The sequence below is a fragment of the Equus asinus genome, chromosome 13 (assembly GCF_041296235.1).
Source record: "Equus asinus isolate D_3611 breed Donkey chromosome 13, EquAss-T2T_v2, whole genome shotgun sequence".
In the NCBI taxonomy this organism is placed as follows: Eukaryota; Metazoa; Chordata; class Mammalia; order Perissodactyla; family Equidae; genus Equus; species Equus asinus.
Window position 1 is genome coordinate 19,069,243 of NC_091802.1, and position 15,521 is coordinate 19,084,763.

General features: G+C 36.2%; 1 protein-coding gene across 4 annotated transcripts in view; it reads right to left on the minus strand.

The window, feature by feature from the left end:
• TAOK1 (TAO kinase 1) overlaps positions 1–15,521 on the minus strand; it is a 145,523-nt gene that overhangs the window by 43,890 nt on the left and 86,112 nt on the right. For all 4 annotated transcript variants that reach the window (XM_044745950.2, XM_044745952.2, XM_070482659.1 and 1 more), the window contains 4 exons: positions 5,259–5,330; positions 2,070–2,171; positions 701–746; positions 52–148 (listed from right to left, as the gene is read on the minus strand). In XM_044745950.2, coding sequence (XP_044601885.1) covers positions 52–148; positions 701–746; positions 2,070–2,171; positions 5,259–5,330 — 317 coding nt within the window. The remainder of the gene's footprint in view (positions 1–51; positions 149–700; positions 747–2,069; positions 2,172–5,258; positions 5,331–15,521) is intronic.

Genomic DNA, 15,521 nt, shown 5'->3' on the forward strand with positions numbered 1-15,521 from the left:
ATGCAACAAGTCATTTCCTTGGTAATGTATGATAATTTTCAAGGTGCTTACCTGTGGATCATAGTATGAGAATGTAAGTAGGCTAATCCCTGGAGAGCACCATGTGTAATTGCTGCTATTTCCACTTCCTGTAATGGCTTTTTGTGAACTTAAAATAAAAGTTTATTTGAAAATAATTATTACAGAATATTTTTATTAAAAAAATAAATATACATTATCTAATATATGAGGCAACTTTTAAAAACTAACATTTAGCAAGAAGGAATTTCAAGAAGATAACAAAACAAGGCTACTGAACTTTATAACTAGTATAAAGTTGTGCCTAGCTGTTAAAGTATAGTTCACAGCCAATTTTCCTCTAAGCTAACAACATTTAACAATTATTTAGTGATTATAAAAACAAAAGTAACAGAAGATAAGTTTTCCCTTTATTCTCACGTCTTAATTTTGAAAAGAAGCAACAGATCAAGCTGAATGACCAGGCATACAGAAAAATACTTAAGCCATAATGAGAGAAAATTCACCTATTTTATGCTGCTACATAATATTTAAGGAGGATAGTGCCTACTATGCTGAGAATCTAGAAAAGGTTAAAGTTTTTACTCTTTCTGGAAAATTTTTACATTATTTAGGAAATCTTACTGAACTCTCATTTTATTTTGCTAATACTTTTTTCCCTTAATAATTAAAGGAAACCTACCTTCCAGTAAATCTGAAGCCGATCCTAAACAATATTCCATTACAAGCTACATGGGAAGAAAAATTATAAAGCATTAAAATATATTATTAAAAAGATTTTATTTGAGATAAATTCACCAAGAAGATCAAGAAGACTGTTTGAAATAAAGCAAACTCTAATCATCGTTTACCTTAATAAATAACTATTTATGTAGTGAGCAATTTCTTAAATGCATAAAGTTAAACCAATGATACATTAATCTTTTATAACACCAACATACAATCGCTTGTATAAGATGTGCATTTCATGTATAATTACTAACTAAAATTATAAAGGAATATATATATTCTGTTACTATTAACCTATAGTAGCAATATTGATAATTGTTAGGAAGCAGAAAACTGTCCTCTGGAACTATATATACAAAGCTTAGGTTATAGTTTAAATGTTTCTTCTAAAGCAAACACAGAGCACCTCCTATGTGCCAGGTGTTTTATATATATTAACTGATTTAATCCTCACAACCATCCTATGAGGTAGGCCATATTATTATCCTTGTTTCACAGATGGAGAAACTCAAGTGACAGAGAGGTAATCTGCTCAATGTCACTGCTTTTTCTTTAACCACAGCCTCAAGTTTAGGAGTACCACCACCACCATCACCAAAATTAAACTAAATAAAAATGCACCAAACATTACAAATGTAAGTACAGTATATAAAATGATAATTAGTTGTGGCTTATTAATTATTCAAAATAAGGGATAATTCCTGTTGAAGAAAATTTAGGCTTTGTCTTAAAAGATATAGTTACTGTGCCTATACCATTGTAGGATTACTATTTTGTCTCCTCAACGGTAACAAGAGGGCAAAATTAACCTCCACTTCTTGCAATAAAGTGCCTCAATTCTCTACCTTTAGTATTATTCAGCCAAAGAATCACAATCAGTTCAAATTTCACCAGGATTCACTGAGACTTCACCGAGATCTTCGTGGTTAAATAGATTACAATACATTTATGTCAAAAGCTATGCTATGTCAAAAAGGTACTCAAGGTAACCCTTGAGTAACAGGGTTGTTTTCACAATGTCTGATAAATAATTTGAATACTACTACTAAAACACGTCAAATAATACTACTAAAAAAATGGTCAAATGCATTTTACCATGCATGTAAGGGTCAGCTAAATCTCTGCAGTAAACTTGCAAAAAAGTTCTATCATCTCTTATTGCCTAGGAGTTCTAGGAGAAGCTGCTCTTCCCTTCTCATTATAAACTAACAATTCGAGGTGTTTTTGCAAGGCTTTACACAACCATTTTAAGACATTCTTGAATTAATTCATTCTAAACCAAAACCAACTAAAATTACAGCAAGGGGAAGGCAGATACCTACCCATGCTGTGTGCTCACGTAAATAGCAGCCTTTGTATTCTATACTATTGGGATGTTTTATTCTTTGTAGAAACTTGACTTCCTTAATAATATCCTGCCATTTCTGTGGGGAGAAAAAAAGGAGTAAAGGAAAGAATTATGAACAGCTGCTTTTCCTTAGAAAGTTACATAAGAAAAAAGTAATTACTAGATTAAGAATGGTTAATGAGAACATACAAATTTGCTTTATTTGTAATATTTAGATTAAATGTCAAAATAATAAATTTAAAAGAAATTACATTCATATCGTCTATAACTCAATTAGATAATTTATAAAATTATTTCATTCAAGTAGGACAAATTTTAGTTTGTGAAATTTATCATCAATGACTCTTATTACAATTTTACAATCACACAAGCATGTTGATGAAAACTATATACCATATTTAGAGATTTTTTCCTTCAAAATTAAATTTCCCCTTTCTTATTGCTTTATTGACATATAATTTACATACCATAAAGTTCACCTATGGTGTTTTTGGCTTATATCTTCTACCAAATGTTAAGGTTTTGTTTGTTTTGTAAACTCAAATGAAGTAATTACTCTGAGAATTAAATTCCTAAATGCACATTTTCTAAAATGCTAGTGAAGAATTAGTTATTATATAGGAAAGTTCACAGAAAAAAACAACATTATGAAAACATTTTCCTACATATTTTACTAAGAGCCTTTCTCATTGACACTACCAGGAAATACAGATAATCCTTCGGCCATAAACTACTCCATGTCAACTTTAGACACTTACGCCATATCCTAAACATAGTTACTCTTAAGAAGCACCAAGGGAACTCTAAAAATACAGGTCCTTGGGTCCATACCCAGAGATTCTCTTACTAAGTATGGGGTGGGAACTAGGAATCTGTTTTTTGTTCTTGTTTTACTTTTTTCAAGCTTTACCACTGACATGGGCCATATTTCTAAAGGCAGGGGAACTAGCAAAATAGAAAACTTTAAGAATTTTGTACTAGGAGTTTAAGATCCTATATCTCCTATGTTAGTTTACCAGCCCTCAACAAAATAGAGCAAAATATGTTCATACTGTTTTATATAAAATGTGTAAGATATAAGATGCTAAATTCAGAAAATGTTCCATGAGCTTTAAATTTCAAATGTGAACGCTCTGGGAGGCAAACTCTCAAAACAAAACAAAAAGCTGTATTCTTCAACATAAAAAAACTTCCATGAAGGACACTAATATTAGATGTGAAAAGATGACGCCCTAAATGAAACTTTTTGTCTTAGGTGTCACTAATCAAACAGACTCCAACATAGTACAAGTCTGCCCATTAAAGCTAGTTTGAAAGTGTGCTATAGACTGGTGAATAAAATTAAACTCGTAAGAAATGAAGTTTTTTAGGACTTTTACATATTTCTAGGAGTTTTTTAAGTATCAAAATGATGGAACAGTGATCTAATCACAGTCTTAGCATATGCATAGTATGATCATCACAAAAATAAGATTTACCATAAAATAAAGAAATTCCAAAAAAGTGGAAATCCAAAATCTTTAAAAATTAAAGGATAATCCAGCAAATCTACCTCTGGGCATATATTCAAAGTATGGAAAGAAGGGACTCAAAGAAATATTTGTATACCCAGGTATTTTTTTTTTAGATTGGCACCTGAGCTAACATCTGTTGCCAATCTTCCTTTTTTTCCCCCTTATTCTCCTCAAAGCACCCCCAGTACATAGTTGTATATTCTAGTTGTAGGTCCTTCTGGCTCTGCTATGTGGAATGCCGCCTCAGCACGGCTTGCTGAGTGGTGCTAGGTCTGTGCCCAGGATCCAAAAGGGTAAAATCCTGGGCCACCAAAGCAGAGTGCACAAACTTTGCCACAGGGCCAGCCCAAAACTGTGGTGTTTTATAGACACACACACACACAGAGGAATATTATTCAGCCTTAAAAAAGGAAACCCATAATACAACATTGGTGAACTTTGAGGACATTATGTTAAGTGAAATAAGCTAGTTACAAAAGGACAAATACTGCACGATCTGACTTACATGAGATACCTAAAGTAATCAAATTCATAGAGACAGAAAGTAGAATGCTAATTTCCAGGGGCTGGGGTAGGAGGAAATGGGACGTTATAGCTTAATGGGTACAAAATTTCACTTTTACAAGATGAAAAGAGTTCTAGAGATGAATGGTGGTGATGGTGGCACAACAAAGTGAACACCCTTAATGCCAATGAACTGTACACTTAAGAATGGTTAAGATGGTAAATTTTGTTACGTGTCTTTTACCACAACTAAAAATAGTTGAAATTGGGCCAGCCCCAGTGGCCGAGAGGTTAAGTTCAGCATGCTCTGCTTTGGGGGCCCAGGTTTGGTTCCCAGACGTGGACTTATACCACTCATCTGTCAGGAGCCATGTATGGTGGTAGCTCACATACAAAAAGAGCAAGATTGGCAACAGATGTTAGTTCAGGGTGAATCTTCCTCAGCAAAAGAGAAAGATTGGCAACAGATGTTACATCAGGGTGAATCTTCCTCAGCAAAACAAAAAAAAAATTAAAATTAAACAAAAAGAAAATTGAAGACTGACAAATTCTAGATTTAGAAAGTAGATTACATTTTATAAAATATATGCAATTAAAAAGAATACATATAATATGAAAAGAAATAATCAGAATATTAGCAAATTGAACTACAGTCAATGTAGTATCAATAATTGTAATTTTTGGCTTTTCAGATTATTACACACTGCCTGTTTTGCAGACTATCTATATATGCTTGTTGATTAAAGTTTGTTTAAAACAGCCTTTCAACAATTTCTAAACCATTAAAAAAGTTATATCCAAAATAATTTACTATCAAATGCATCTTATACTAGTTTACTTTTTTACAAACTGATAATCCCTCTATGATAAACACAGCATAATATATTAAACCATAGTTAAAAAAATTAAAAGCAGGGAGTGCAAGTTGGGAGGTTTTGGGAATGCCAGTAATGTTCTGTTTATGGCTCTAGGTACAAGGTAAACGGGTACATTCAAGTTGTGAAAGAAAATTCACTAAGTTATACACAATATTTGTACACTTCTCTCTATGTATACATTTTTGAAGAAATTCCCACCTACCTCCAATTAAAGATAGTATATGTTTCTCCAACACACTAATAAGAATGTAATATACTTTTACCTACCTCAGTAGACTGCTTTCCACTATATGACATTTTCTTGATGGCCACCACTTCATTGGTACGCACATCTCGTGCCTAAAAAACAAAGAAAGAACCATTGTAAAAATTAATAGATTAAATCTGAGCAGTCATTTCTCTGAGGAAAAAAAGCATTTATAAGCTACCATGTCAAAAAAAGACATCCAAATGACTTCTAAAGAACATTAGAAAATAATAACAACTATACAGCAAGACTTATCAAATTACCCAGGAGCTGGTACTCTGGAAAGAAAAATAAAGCAAGTTTATCTTTGACCTAAATGAGAAGAAAAATATAGAATATAGAAATTTCAATAGTACTATATACAAAGAGACAAAACAAAACTAGTACATATAAGTCTATGCAAATAAATTTTGAATCTCAATGAAATGGACAATTTTCCAGGAAAGAATAAATTAGAAACACTAATGTAAAGAAGAAAATACAAGCAAAACAAACAATGGTGGCAGATTGAAAAGAATACCAATGAAATATCTTTAAAATAGTCTTGAGTGGAAAACAGTTTTACCAGGGGAAATTTCCAGTATATAAGGGGGAAAAAATCAAAGATATCCCATTAATTTAAGGCAGTATAACCCAATAAGTGAAACCTCACAGACAGCATAAAATAGAAAGTTAGGTACCAATTTCATTTTTAAATATAGACAAGAGAATTCTAAATAAAATTGAAAAACCAAATACTACAGGGCATAAAAGAATCTTTCATTTGGATGAAATATACCTTAATCACAGAAATACAAAAGAGATTGATACTAGGAAAAAATTTCATAGTTTACCACATTTTTTAAAAAATCAAAAGGAAAAAAACACACACATATATATATACGCAAATGCTGAAAATGCAGGAAGGACCTAACGCTAAATGTAGCCAATTGCAGGGAGGACAAACTCTTAGAAAACCCAAATTAGAAAGGTAATTCCTAACTTGATAAATCATATCTATTGTAAACAACTGCTAATATCAGGATTAGGACAAGACTGCTAAAATGTTATCACAATTATTATTCATCACTGTTATGGAAATTCTGAAAAAGTAATAAAAACATAACTGAAGTATGATAGATACCTCTTTGGAAAGGAGCCAAACTCTATGTGTTTAAAAAAATGATAATATATATACATTAAGAAGAGACAAAAGAATAGCTATAAAACATTTAAAATAAGTTCAGTAGAAGGATCAGAACAATCTCAAAGCATCTGTGGAAGAACTCATCTTCAATTCAGACTTTACTGAATTCCCAAAATGTTCTAAAATTAGATAATGGTGACAGCCACAAAATTCGTATTTAGGGGCCGGCCCACTGGTGTAGCAGTTAGGTTCCTGAACTCTCCTTCAGCAGCCTGGGATTTGCAGGTTTGGATCCTGGGTGTGGACCTACACCCCACTCATCAAGCCATGCTGTGGTGGCGGCCCACATATAAAATAGAGGAAGACTGGCACAGATGTTAGCTCAGTGAAAATCTTCCTCAAGCAAAAAGAGGAAGATTGGTAACAGATGTTACTAGCTAAGGGCCACCAATCTTCCTCACCAAAAAAAAAAGGGAAAAAAATCCCTCGTATTTAATAAAAATCACTGAAATGTACACTTAAAATTAGTCAACTTGTGGTACATAGTTGATACCTCAAAAAACTTGTTCAAAAATACAGCACAGGGCTGGCCCTGTGGTGTAGTGGTTAAATTCAGCATGTTCTGCTTCAGAGGCCCAGGGTACGCAGGTTCAGATCCCAGGTGCAGACCTACACCACTTGTCAGCCACACTGTGGTGGAGACCCACAAACAAAATAGCGGAAAATTGGCACAGATATTAGCTCAGGACTAATTGTACTCAAGCAAAAAAAAAAAGAGGAAGATTGGCAACAGATATTAGCCCAGGGCGACTCTTCCTCACCAAAAAAAAGAAAATGAAAAAATATTTTTAAAAAACAGGACATATGTAAATTATATCTCAACAAAGTTGCTAAAAAAAAAAAAAGACACTCTGTTAAGTGGATCAAGGGAACAACTAATGACACTGCAATTTCAATTACTAGTGGATTGGTTAATGGAAATTTGCACCACATATTATAATGGGTGAAGCAAATCTATCCACTTAAGTCCTGCTTGAAATAACGAATTTACTTTTCCAAAATGTTCTCTGCTATCTCTAAGCCCCTTGATTTTAATCAATAGGTCTAGATAGCTAAATTCTTTTCTTTTATAACGGCTTTATTGAGATATAATTTACACACCATACAATTCACCAATTTTAATGGTACAAGTGTGCTATTAAATGGTACAATTTAACAGTACAATAAAATGGTTTTTAGTACATTCACAGATATATGCAACCATCACTACAATTTTCTTCCCTCAAAGATTGGCACCTGAGCTAACAACTGCTGCCAATCTTTTTTTTATTTTTGCTTTTTCTCCCCAAATCCCACCAGTACATAGTTGTATATTTTACTTGTGGGTCCCTCCAGTTGTGGCATGTGGGACACCACCTCAATATGGCCTGACGAGCTGTGCCATGTCCGCGTACAGGATCCAAACCAGCAAAACCCTGGGCTGCCAAACCAGAGCGTGCGAACTTAACCACTCAGCCACAGGGCCAGCCCCCTACAGTCAATTTTTGAACTTTCATCACTTCAAAAAGAAACTACAAATTGTTCATTTAAAAATGGTTACAATTGGGGCCGGCCCGGCAGCGCAGGGGTTAAATGCGCATGTTCCGCTTCAACGGCAAAGGGTTCGCCAGTTCAGATCCTGGGTGTGAACATGGCACCACTTGGCAAGCCATGCTGTGGTAGGCGTCCCACATATAAAGTAGAGGAAGATGGGCACAGATGTTAGCTCAGGGCCAGTCTTCCTCAGCAAAAAGAGGAGGATTGGTGGCAGTTAGCTCAGGGCTAATCTTCCTCAAATAAAAAAATTAATTTAAAAATAAATAAATACATAAATAAAAATGGTTGAAATGGGGGCCGGCCCAGTGGTGTAGTGGTTAATTTCACACACTCTGCTTCAGTGGCCCAGGGTTCGTGGATTCAGATCCTGGGCACAGACCTACACACAGCTCATCAAGCCATGCTGTGGCAGCATCACACATACAAAAAATAGAGGAAGACTGGCACAGGTGTTAGCTCAGGGAGAATCTTCCTCAAGTAAAAAGAGGAACATTGGAACAGATGCTAGCTCTGGGCCAATCTTCGTCATCCAAAAAAAGAAAAACGTTAAAATGGATTGCTGGGAACATGGCGGCATATGAGGACTCTGAACTCACCTCCTCCCATGGACACAAGAAATTTACAACTACCCTTGGAACAATTACCCCAAGACAGAACTGGAAACTGGACAAAAAGAACCCCCACAACAAGGGACAGCACTGATTCAAGTGGAAGAGGCAGACATACCTTTTTAGAAAGGAAAAAAGCCACATTCCAGCCAAGGTGCTTCATGGCCAGGAGCAATCTTAGGGTACAAAGCTTTTCCTGGAGGAGTGGGAGATCTGAGCAGGAGAGCTATGCCATAAAAAGCATCTTTCAAATCCAGCACAACCAAGGGAAGTGCCATAATATCTGGCCTTGCTTGCTATTAAGAAAAACGAGGAATACCCCTAGAAAAGCTACTGAACATATGAGAAAGAAAGGCCTGATCTTAAAGAAAGCATCCACAAATTCATCTGTTTCAGAAAGCAATGCAAAATCAGCAAAAAGAAAGGTGTATAGTCCTTTGGTGAAAAGAAACTCACTTCATAGGCTCTGGGCACATCTCAGGGCGGCAGGAGGTGGTTGGGACGACTTCCCCAGGGATTGAGACATTGGCAGAAGCCATGATTGTGACCGAGTCCAAGTGTGCTGACACAGACACTCAGAGATGGCCACTGGAGTTCTTCCCCTGGCCTGTTAGTGCAGGGGCTTGCCGTGCCCACTACAGCACTGATCTAATCGAGCTCAGCCAGGGCATGCAGCCTGCCTTAGGGCTAGGCCCCACTTACTAGAAAGTCCTTGGGCAACTTGTGAGCCAGCACAGGCAAGGTGTGTGGGACCTCTGCAGCAGTGCGAATGGGTCTGCTTCAGTGGGTCAGGGCATGCGCACAGGGCAGGAATGCATGGACAGGGTGTGTGGGTCTGCAGGCAGTGGGTCAGCTGCAGCAGATTGTGCTTCTCAAACAGCCATACAGGAGATCTGCCCCATCTTCCAAATGCCTGAAACAACTGTGTGCTGCCACGCCTTGGGCTGGCCAAACCCAGCTGCACCCACTGAAAGAGCTGACAACAGCCTTGTAGGCCAGAGGCCCACAGGAATTGTGAGACCCTGAGCCTAGCAACCAGTCACACGGGGGCCTACTCACTTAACAAAAAAACTGCAACAGGAATGTGCTATTAGACCTTGTACCCTGTGCTGAGGCTCTCCCCACTCAAAAAAGTAACTGAAGGGATCATGGTAGCCACACACAGCTGAGCCTTACAGCCAGCTGAGCAGGGGGACAGCCTAGCCTTCCCATCCATGTGCAGAAAGAGCAACCCTGCCAGAACAGAAGGACACATGTAGCACACACAGGGGATATTTGTGGAACATCTGGAACTGGTGATAAAAGGGAAGCACACTGCTGGGTCTCATAGCCATCCCTTACAAAAGGGCACTTCTCCAAGATTGGGAAATGTAGCTGATCTACCTAAAACAGATATAAGCACAGAGAAAGAGGCAAGATGGGGACACAAAGGAATATGTTCCAAATAAGAGAACAGGATAAATCCTCAAAAAAAAAAAAAAAAACTAAATGAAACAGAGATAAATAATCTATCTGATAAAGAGTGGAAATTAACAGTCATAAGGATGCTCACTGATCTTGGGAGAAGAACAGATGAATACAGTGAGAACTTCAACAAAGAATTGGAAAATATAAAAAAGAACCAATCAGAACCAAAGAACACAATAATGGAAATAAAAAACTCACTAGAGGGGATCAATAGCAAAGTAGATGATACAGAAGAATGGATGAGCAAGCTGGATGAAAGACTAGAGGAAATCATCCAAGCTAAATAGAAAAATGAAAAAAGAATTAAAAAGAATGAGGATAGCCTAAGGGATCTCTGGGACAACATCAATTACACTAACATCCCTATTACAGGTGTCCCAGAAGGAGAAGAGAGAAACAAAGGGGCAGAGAATCTATTTGAAGAAATAATTGCTGAAAATTTTCCTATCCTAAGGAAAGAAACAGACATTCAAGTACAGGAAGCACAGAGAGCACCAAACACAATGAGCCCAAAGAGGCCCATACCAAGACACATTAGAATTTAACTGTCAAATCCTAAAGACAAAGAATCCTGAAAGATGCAAGAGAAAGGCAACAAGTTACATACAAAGGAAAACCCATAAGACTACCAGCTGAATTCTCAAAAGAAACCTTACAGGCTAGAAGGGAGTGGCATGATATATTTAAAGCACTGAAAGTAAAAACCTACAGCCAAGAATACTCAACCTGGCAAGGTCATCATTCAGAATGGAAGGAGAGAGAAAGAGTTTTCCAGACAAGCACAAACTAAATGACTTTATCACCAATAAACTAGTCTTACAAGAAATGCTAAAGGGACTTATTTAAGTGGAAAAGAAAAGACTACAACTAGAAATAAGAAAATTAGAAAAAAAATAATAAAATCACTGGTAAATGCAAATATACAGTAAAGGTAGCAGATTAACCACTTTTGAAGCCAATATGAAGGTCAAAAGAAAAAATTAATAAAATTATCTATTTCCAAGATAAGAGGTTAACAGGTACACACATAAAAAAAGAGATTAAAGATAATATAAACATAAAATGTGGGAGGAGGGGAGTGAAAGAGTAGAGCTTTGAGCAGGAAGCCAAACTTAAGAGACCATCAATTTAATATATATTGCTATATATGTAGATTATTATATATGAACCTCATGGTAACCACAAACCAGAAACCTAATAAATAAACAAAAAATTAAGAGAAAGAAATTCAAATATAATACTAAAGAAAACCATCAAACCACAAGAGAAGAAGAAAGGAACAGAGACGAACTACTAAAACAGCCAGAAAAAAAGTAACAAAATGGCAATAAGTACATTCTTATCAATAGCTACCTTAAATATCAATGGACTAAATGCTCCAATCAAAAGGCAGAGGGTGGCTGATTGGATAAAAAACAAGACCCATACATATGCTGCATATAAGAGGCATATTTCAGACCAAAAGACACTCACAAACTGAAAGTAAAGGGATGGGAAAAGATACTTCATGCAAATGGACTTAGTAGATATACACAGTCCTTTCCATCCAAAAACCACAGAATACACATTCTTTTCAAATGCACATGGAATATTCTCCAGGAAAGACAGCATATTAGGCCCTAAAACAAGTCTGAATAAATTAAGAAGACTGAAATAATACCAAGCATCTTTTCTGACCATGACAGTATGAAACTACAAATCAATTACAAGAAGAAAACTGGAAAAGCCACAATCTGGAAAAGTCCAATTCTTATTCTAGAAAAAAAAAGAACAAAGCCCAAAATCAGTAGAAGGAAGGAAATAATAAAAATCACCGTGGATATAAATGAAATAAGAGACTAGAAACACAATAGGAAAAAAATCAATGAAACGAAGAGCTGGTTCTTTGAAAAGATAAACAAAATTGACAAACTTTTAGCTAGACTCACCAAGAAAAAAAGAAAGAAGGCTCAAATAAATAAAATCAGAAAAGAGGAGAAATTACAACAGACACTCAGAAATATAAAAGATTATAAGAGAATATTATGAAAAGCTATACACCAACAAATTGGATAATCTAGAATAAATAAATTCTTAGAATCTTACAACCTTCCAAAACTGAATCAAGAAGAAACAGAGCATGTGAACAGACCAATCACCAGTAAGGAGACTGACATAGTAATCAAAAACCTCCCCAAAAAATATAGGTCCGGGACCAGACAGCTTCCCTAGTTGAGCTCTACCAAACATTCAAAGATTTAATACTTCTCCTTCTCAAAGTATTCAAAAAAAAAGTGAAGAGGAGAGGAAGCTTCCTAACCCATTCTATGAGGCCAACATTACCCATTATCAAAACCAAACAAGGACAACACAAAAAATGAAAATTACAGGCCAATATAACTGATGAACATCAAGGCAAAAATCCTCAACAAAATACTAGCAAATCAAATACAACAATAAATTAAAAAGATCATACACCATGATCAAGTGGGATGTATTCCAGGGACGCAGGGATGGTTCAACATCTGCAAATCAATCAACATGACACAGAAAATTAGCAAAATGAAGAATAAAAACCACATGATCATCTCAATAGATGCAGAGAAAGCATTTGACAGCGTCCATTTATGATAAAAACTCTGAATAAAATGGGTACAGAGGGAAAGTACCTCAACATAATAAAGGCCACAGGGCCAGCCCAGTGGCACAGTAGTTAAGTTTGCAAGCTCCACTTCGGTGGCCCAGAGTTCACTGGTTCGGATTCTGGGTGTGGACCTACACATTGCTCACGAAGCCATGCTGTGGCAGGCATCCAACATATAAAGTAGAGGAAGATGGGCACAGATGTTGGCTCAGAGCCAATCTTCCTCAGCGAAAAAATAAAAGAGAGGAGGATTGGAGGCAGACGTCAGCTCAGGGCTAATCTTCCCCCCAACAAACAAATAAATAAATAAATAAATAAAGGCCATATATGACAGACCCATAGCTAATATCATACTCAACAGAGAAAAACTGAAAGCTACCCCTTTAAGAAGAGGAACCAGACAAGGATGCCCACTTTCACCACTCTTATTTAACATAGTATTGGAAGTCTTAGCCAGAGCAATGAGGCAAGAAAAAGAAATAAAAGGGATCCAAACGGGAAAGGAAGAAGTGAAACTGTCGCTATTTGCAGATGACATGATTTTATATACAGATAACCCTAAAGAATCCACCAAAAAATGGATATAGTAAAGTTGCAGGATACAAAATCAACATACAAAAGTCAGCTGCATTTCTATACACTAACAACGAAGTAGAAAAAAGAGAAATTAAGAATACAATCTAATTTACAATGCCATCAAAAGAGTAAAATACCTAGGAATAAACTTAACCAAAAAGGTGAAAGACCTGTACAGTGAACACTACAAAACGTTGTTGAAAGAAATTCAAGAAGACACAAAGAAATGGAAAGATATTCCATGCTCTTGGATTGGGAGAATTAACATAATTAAAATGTGCATTCTTCCTAAAGCATCTACAGATTCAACACAATCCCTATCAAACTTTCAACAATGTTTTTCACAGAAATAGAACAAAGAATCCTAAAATTTATATGGAACAACAAAAGACCCCCCAATAGCAAAAGGAATCCTGAGAAAAAAGAACAAAGTTGGTGGTACCACAAGTCCTGATTTCAAAATATAGTACAAAGCTACAGTAATCAACACAGCATGGTACTGGCACAAAAAGAGACACACAGATCAATGGAACAGAATCGAGAGCCCAGAAATAAACCTACACATCTATGGACAGCTAATGTTCGACAAGGGAGTCAAGAACATACAATGGAAAAAAGAAAGTTTCTTAATAAACGGTGTTGGGAAAACTGGATGACCACATGCAAAACAATGAAAGTAGACCATCATCTTACACATTATACAGAAATTAACTCAAAATGGATTAAAGACTTGAACGTAAGACCTGAAACCATAAAATTTCTAGAAGTATGCTTTTCAACATTGGTCTTAGCAGTATATTTTCAAATATCATGTCTGACCAGGCAAAGGAAACAAAAGGAAAAATAAACAAATGGGGGGCCAGCCCAGTGGTGCAGCAGTTAAGTGCGCAGGTTCCGCTCGGCAGCCCAGGGTTCACCGGGTCAGATCCCGGGTGCGTACATGGCATCACTTGGCAAGCCATGCTGTGGTAGGCGTCCCACATATAAAGTACAGGAAGATGGGCACGGATGTTAGCTCAAGGCCAGTCTTCCTCAGCAAAAAGAGCAGGATTGGCAGCAGATGTTAGCTCAGGGCTAATCTTCCTCAAAAAAATAATAAAAAAATAAATAAATAAAATAAACAAATGGGACTGCCTCTAACTAAAAAGTTTCTGCACTGCAAAGGAAACCATCAACAAAATGAAAAGACAACCTAACAACTGGGAGAAGATATGTGCAAACCAAATATCTGATAAGGACTTAACATCCAAAATATATAAAGAACTTATACATCTCAACAACAAAAAAACTAACAACCCAGTTAAAAAATGAGCAAAGATCTGATCAGACATTTTTCCAAAGAAGATATATAAATGGCCAACAGGCACATGAAAAGATGTTCAACATCACTAATTAATAGGGAAATAGAAATCAAAACTACAATGAGATATCACCTCATGCTCATCAGAATGTCTATAGTTAACAAGTCAAGAAATAACAAGTGTTGGAGAGGATGTGGAGAAAAGGGAACTCTCCCACACTGCTGGTAGGAATGCAAACTGGTGCAGCTACTACAGAAAACAGTATGGATATTCCTCAAAAAATTAAGAATAGAACTAACATATGATCCAGCTATTCCACTGCGGGATATTTACCCAAAGAACAGGAAAACACGAATGCATAAAGATATATGCACCCCCACATCCACTGCAGCATTATTCACAATAGCCAAGACTTGGAAACAACCTAAGTGCTCATCAAAGGACGAACAGATAAAGAAGATGTGGTATTTATACATGATGGAATACTACTCGGCTATAAAAAAAGATGAAATCTTGCCATTTGCCACAACATGGATGGACCTTAAGGGTATTATGCTAGGTGAAATAAGTCAGACGGAGAAAGTCAAATACCGTATTGACCTCACTCGTAAGCAGAAGATAACAACAACAAACACACACACACACAGGGGGCAAGGGAGGAGGGAAGAGGGTCAAAGGGGTGACTGGGCACATGCGTATGGTAGTGGATGGTAATCAGTCTTTGGACGGTGAACATGATGTAGTCTACACAGAAATAGAAATATAATGATGTACACCTGAAATCTATATAACGTTATAAACCAATGTTACCTCAATAAAAAAAAAGTTTAAAATGGTAAATTTTATGTGTATTTTACAGCAATAAATTTTTTTCTCTATTAAAAAGAGAAAAAGACACTGTACCCTTTAGCTATCACTCTCCTATTCCTTTTCCCCACTCCTTAAGCCCTAAGCAACAACTAATCTACTTTCTACCTCTCTAGAGA